Here is a 4,832-nt window from a genome sequence, read left to right on the forward strand (position 1 = left end):
GAGAGTTGGGTTACATTCTAGTTTTTTCAACATCTGCTAAAAGGTCAAAATTTTTAGGGCACAATATGATATATGGCTTTCCAGAGTGTAAACACTCTGAAGACATACACAAGTTTTCTTGTTTGTATCTCTATTGGGCACAGCACATCCATGATGCTGTTGAATAAAGACCCTGTCAAAAAAAAAAAAAAAAAAGAAAAGAAAGAAAAAAGGGGAAAAAAGAGAAAAAAAAGAAACAAAATAAATCTTTCTGTGTTTCCAGTTCCACAGTGACCTTGCTGGCATCCCTGAGTGCCCTCAAATCCTGGGCAGTGAGATATCTGCAGTGGCAACAATGGAATTCATAGCCAGGCAATGGTGGCCCATGTATGCTTTTAGTCCCAGTACCTGGGAAGCAGAGGTAGGCAGATCTCTGTGAGTTCAAAGCCAGCCTGATCTACAGAGTGAGTTCCAGGACAGCAGGGCTACTGAGAGAAACCCTGTCTACAAAAAGAAAAGAATGGAATTCAGAGCAGAGGAAGTGCTTTTTGGCTTCAGGGTGGCAAGTGGGATCTTCCCTTCCCTGAGAATGTCCTGAATTGAGAAGGCATTTGTGAACAGATGCTTGGAGCCAAGAAGCTGGGCAGCCACACCATTTGAAGCAGAAGAAAATTTGCATTTTGATCTTTGTGGTGCCCCCTCCTCAGAGAACCAAAGCTGGATTTCCTGCTGCCTGCTTGGTCCAGGGTGGACAAGTTTTCTAAAGCAAGGAACAAAGAAATTGCCTCCAAGTCCACCTCATTCTCCTTTTTTTAAAGATTTATTTATTTATTATGTATACAGAAGAGGGCACCAGATCTCATTACAGATGGTTGTGAGCCAACATGTGGTTGCTGGGACTTGAACTCAGGACCTCTGGAGGAGAAGTCGGTGCTCTTAACCTCTGAGCCATCTCTCCAGCCCCTCATTCTCCTTTTTAATGCCCCCACCAGTCACTTTGAGAATGGCAAATAAGAATGGAAAAGAAAGTGCCAAAACATTCGTTATTCACTAAGGCAGACACAGTATTAGACACTAAGGGATCCAGATGCCCAGTCAGTGAATCCACAGATGCTAAGGACCTCTATGCACCAGGCAAATGGGATATGACCCTTGCTCAAAGCAGTTAACGGGTAGGAGAAAGCACTTTAAAAAATCATACTCTTTAAAAGGACCTTCTTGCCTTCTCCGATTCCCCCACAGCTTTCTCCCATGATCTGCTTAGTGTTCACCCTCACCTTCCATCACCACCCTGTAGCCTCAAACACTGGTGTCTAGGAGAGCGACATCCCAGGAGACAATCGGTCTCCTTGGAGTTGCCGCATATTATCCTCTCCTCTGCCCCTCTCTACCCCAAGTCAAGATCTACTAGACTGGGAGCTGGAGCAGGAATCTTGAGAAAGCACAGTTTTTGGGTCAGTACCAGAGACCAGGACAAGGTCACAGGCCAAGTTTCTCCCTCCACCTTTGAGGCAGCGATGTTGCTGCCCTGTCCTTGGTGCTGGGCATATCAATTCAGTCAATGCTGCTGCCCCTCTGGCAGTCCAGGAGGCACACAAATGGATGGTGGTCTCTGACTTAGCCTCATCCCTCAGAGCAGGGAGTTTTCATCTTTTAGGCTGAGCCACAGCCTGGGCCACTGCCTCTCCTCCAGCATAGTGTGCCCTAATCCCTTAAGGATTTTATTAAAATGCAGACTCTGATGATTCAACAGGTCTGTAGTGGGGCCTGAAATCCTGCATTTCTAGCATTTATCCAAGTGATAGAGGTCCATGGACCTCATTTTGAGGAAGGGACACTTCACTTTGCTGAGAAATGATGATTAGATTAATGCCAATTAATGTGCCCCCTTATCCTTAGGCATTGGGAATCTCAAAGATTAGGCAACCTGCTTTCTAAATTCACTCACCCACCCACACCCCATTTCATCTCTACCATCTGTGAGATGCAGGTGGCAAACGTTGTCCCGGCCGGCTATGTGCACGGCTATGTCGAATCGCTCCTTTTCCCGACTTCAGGAGAATCTATCTGAGAACTCAGAAGGAGATTCACCCCGTGTCAATCCCAAGAGGCAAACCTCACCCATCGTCCTCCCCAGCCATTCCCCAGGTTACCAGCCAACACGACAAACCCAGAGAAGGATTTCTTTGTTTTTTTTTTTTTTAATTAAACTAGCTTTGATTGGAAAATAACAATAACCCGATAAGTTCTGTGTTTTCCATGGAGGTGGGGCAGTCACAGAGGCCCACTCATCCTCCCTCCGTTCAGGAGCCCTTGGTGCTGTTAGCTTGAAAAGTCAGAAGAGCTGCCTCAGAACCTGGAACAGAGCAGCCAGGTGTGTCTGTGTGGGCGGGGGCTCAGTAAGAAACCAAGGGCAGACAGGTAAAGCCAGGGAAGGGAACAAACTGTCAAACTTGTCGGTAAGTGGCGGAAGATGGCGGGAAAGTAATGAACCCAGGAGTCTGACCTCTATCTAATGTTGGCAAAACAACAGAGGTCGGGGAGGTGGCTTGAGACTGAAAGCTTCCAGACTGGAACTCACCAGGACTCCTGGGGCTACTAGAGGCCCCACTGGTGACCGTCCAGCTGCAGGGTATGAGACGTGGCACTGTGGGGGTGCATAGGTGGGGCGTACATATAGAGGGAGGAGTGAAGGCCTCACATCGGAGAGGGCGCTTCAGTCCGGTGGTGGTGAGATGGTCAGAGTCTCCCCACCCCGGGATGGAGGAAGGCAAGGAAGGTCTAGCTCGAGGCAAGGTTAGGGGACTCAGCAGAGAGCGCCAAGCTGCGTGTGGACCCCAGAGACGAGCGCGCTCTGCTCCAGCGAGGGCTGGAGGCTCGGCCAGGTGCTCCCGCAGCGGGAGAGCGGCTCACAGGTAGCGTTCCAGCCCCGGGGCGAAGCCCGGCTGTCTCAGGTAGGCGTCTCCGGGGCTGAGCGGCCCGAGCGCGCCGGCCGGTCCCGCTAAGGCCAGGAGAGGCTCGGCGGGCAGCGGCGCGGGCGGGTAGAGCGGCGGCGAGGCGGCGGCGGCGGCGGCGGCGCAGGGCGGGAAGGTGGCGTCGGGTGCGGTGCAGCAGGGCGGCTCGGACGCCACCGGCCCCGGCGGCTCGGGCTGCAAGCCCAGCAGGCTGTCCAGGCGGAAGAGGCGCGCGGGCGGCGCGGGCGCGGGCGCGGGCGGGAAGGGCGCGTAGGGGAAGGGCGGCGGGGGCGGCGCGGGCAGCTCGGCGCGCTTGAAGCGCTTGCGGCGCCGCAGGAAGCTGCCGTTGTCGAACATGTCGGCGGCGGCGGGGTCGAGCGTCCAGTAGTTGCCCTTGCCCGGGTTGCCCGGCTCGCGTGGCACCTTGACGAAGCAGTCGTTGAGGGTGAGGTTGTGGCGGATGCTGTTCTGCCACTTGCGCGGGCTGTCGCGGTAGAAGGCGAAGCGCTCGGTGATGAAGCGGTAGATGGCGGCCAGCGTGAGGCGGCGGCCCGGTGCGTGCGCCAGGGCCATGGCGATGAGCGCGATGTACGAGTAGGGAGGCTTCCCGCGCTGCAGCGGCCGCCGGCGCCTCCTCCCCGGGCCCGATGCGGCCGTGGGCTCCACGTCCCCGCCGCTCGCCACCTCCTCGGGCTCGTGCCCCGGCTCGGCGACGGCTAGCAGCGGCGACGGCTGCGGCCCCGACGGCGAGACCGAGGGCAGGGCCGGGAAGCCCGAGAAAGCGACGTGCGCATCCATGTGCGCGGGGGTGCTAGGGATGCGGAGCCCCTGCCCGCCCTCCGGGAGAGCGGGGGTCGCAGGCTCGCCTTATATGGACACACACCCCCACCTCCCGAGGAGAGGGCTCGGACCTGCCCTCTAATTTGCTTTCCCAGCCCCCTTCCCGGGCCAACAGCCCACCTCTGTTTCTCCCCCTCCCTTGGTCTAGTCCCTTTGGGTCAATTTTCTCAGACCCTGCCTCATCCCTGAGTCAGTCTCGGCCCCATCCCCGCTCCGTGATATTTGGTCGCACTGCTCCCATTACCCCCGCCCCTTTGGGTCAATCCCAATCACAAATCCACCCATTCAGCACACTCCCTATTTTGTGCCTTCTAGCGGCCAGATATCCCTCACCCTCCCCTCTGCTTCCATGCTCTGCTCCAACGATCTTTGCTAGCCCTCAGCACCCTATGCGGCTGATCAGGGAGGCATCAGGCTACCTTTGGACAGTAGAGAACCAGAACAAGGGTGACAGAGAGGACAGCACAGAACTAGGATGCCTTAGTTGCAGGGGGAGATATTTGGACTATTGCTGCCCCTCCTTCATCCTTATCCAGCCCTGACTCCAGGCAGGGCCTTGTGAACTTTCTTTGAAGATATAAAATGGTAAAAAAGTACTCCACCTGCTTTAAAGTAAGAGCCCCACCAACCACCACCAAAAGGCACATAGCTCCAAATGCTTCCACAGAGGGAAGGGATGCAGGAACTGCTTTCTGATGCAGACACTATACCTGGGGGATGGAGAGATGGGAGAGCTTTTGTACCATCCTCCACCACCACACAGAGGGAGCCATAGGCTGAAGGAGCCTTGTCTTAAAGCAGGCAAACGGACAAGATTCATCAAAGTGGAGATGGAGCAGGAACCAGAGAGGCGAGTGAAGGGTCACTAGGCTAAGTTCCAGGGCACTTACTGTCAAGGCCTTGTGTGTACTGTAGTCAGCCCTTGAGAAATTTGGGGCCTCCAGACTCCATCTCTGATGGAGTCTGCCCTATTCCCCTGAAAGTGACCAAAGCTAGCTCCAGAGCAAGGAGCTACAAAACAAAAACAAAAACAAAAAAAACCTGCAGTCAGCCATAGGA

General features: G+C 54.8%; 1 protein-coding gene across 1 annotated transcript; it reads right to left on the reverse strand.

Moving 5' to 3' along the window:
* Positions 1 to 2,333: 2,333 nt before the first annotated feature.
* Foxe3 (forkhead box E3) lies at positions 2,334 to 3,731 on the reverse strand. Its single transcript, XM_076564796.1, has one exon. The coding sequence runs from the start codon at positions 3,729 to 3,731 to the stop codon at positions 2,889 to 2,891; it is 843 nt and encodes a 280-aa protein (XP_076420911.1). The 3' UTR covers positions 2,334 to 2,888.
* Positions 3,732 to 4,832: the final 1,101 nt, after the last annotated feature.

This window comes from Peromyscus maniculatus, chromosome 2 (genome assembly GCF_049852395.1).
Source record: "Peromyscus maniculatus bairdii isolate BWxNUB_F1_BW_parent chromosome 2, HU_Pman_BW_mat_3.1, whole genome shotgun sequence".
NCBI classification, from domain to species: Eukaryota; Metazoa; Chordata; class Mammalia; order Rodentia; family Cricetidae; genus Peromyscus; species Peromyscus maniculatus.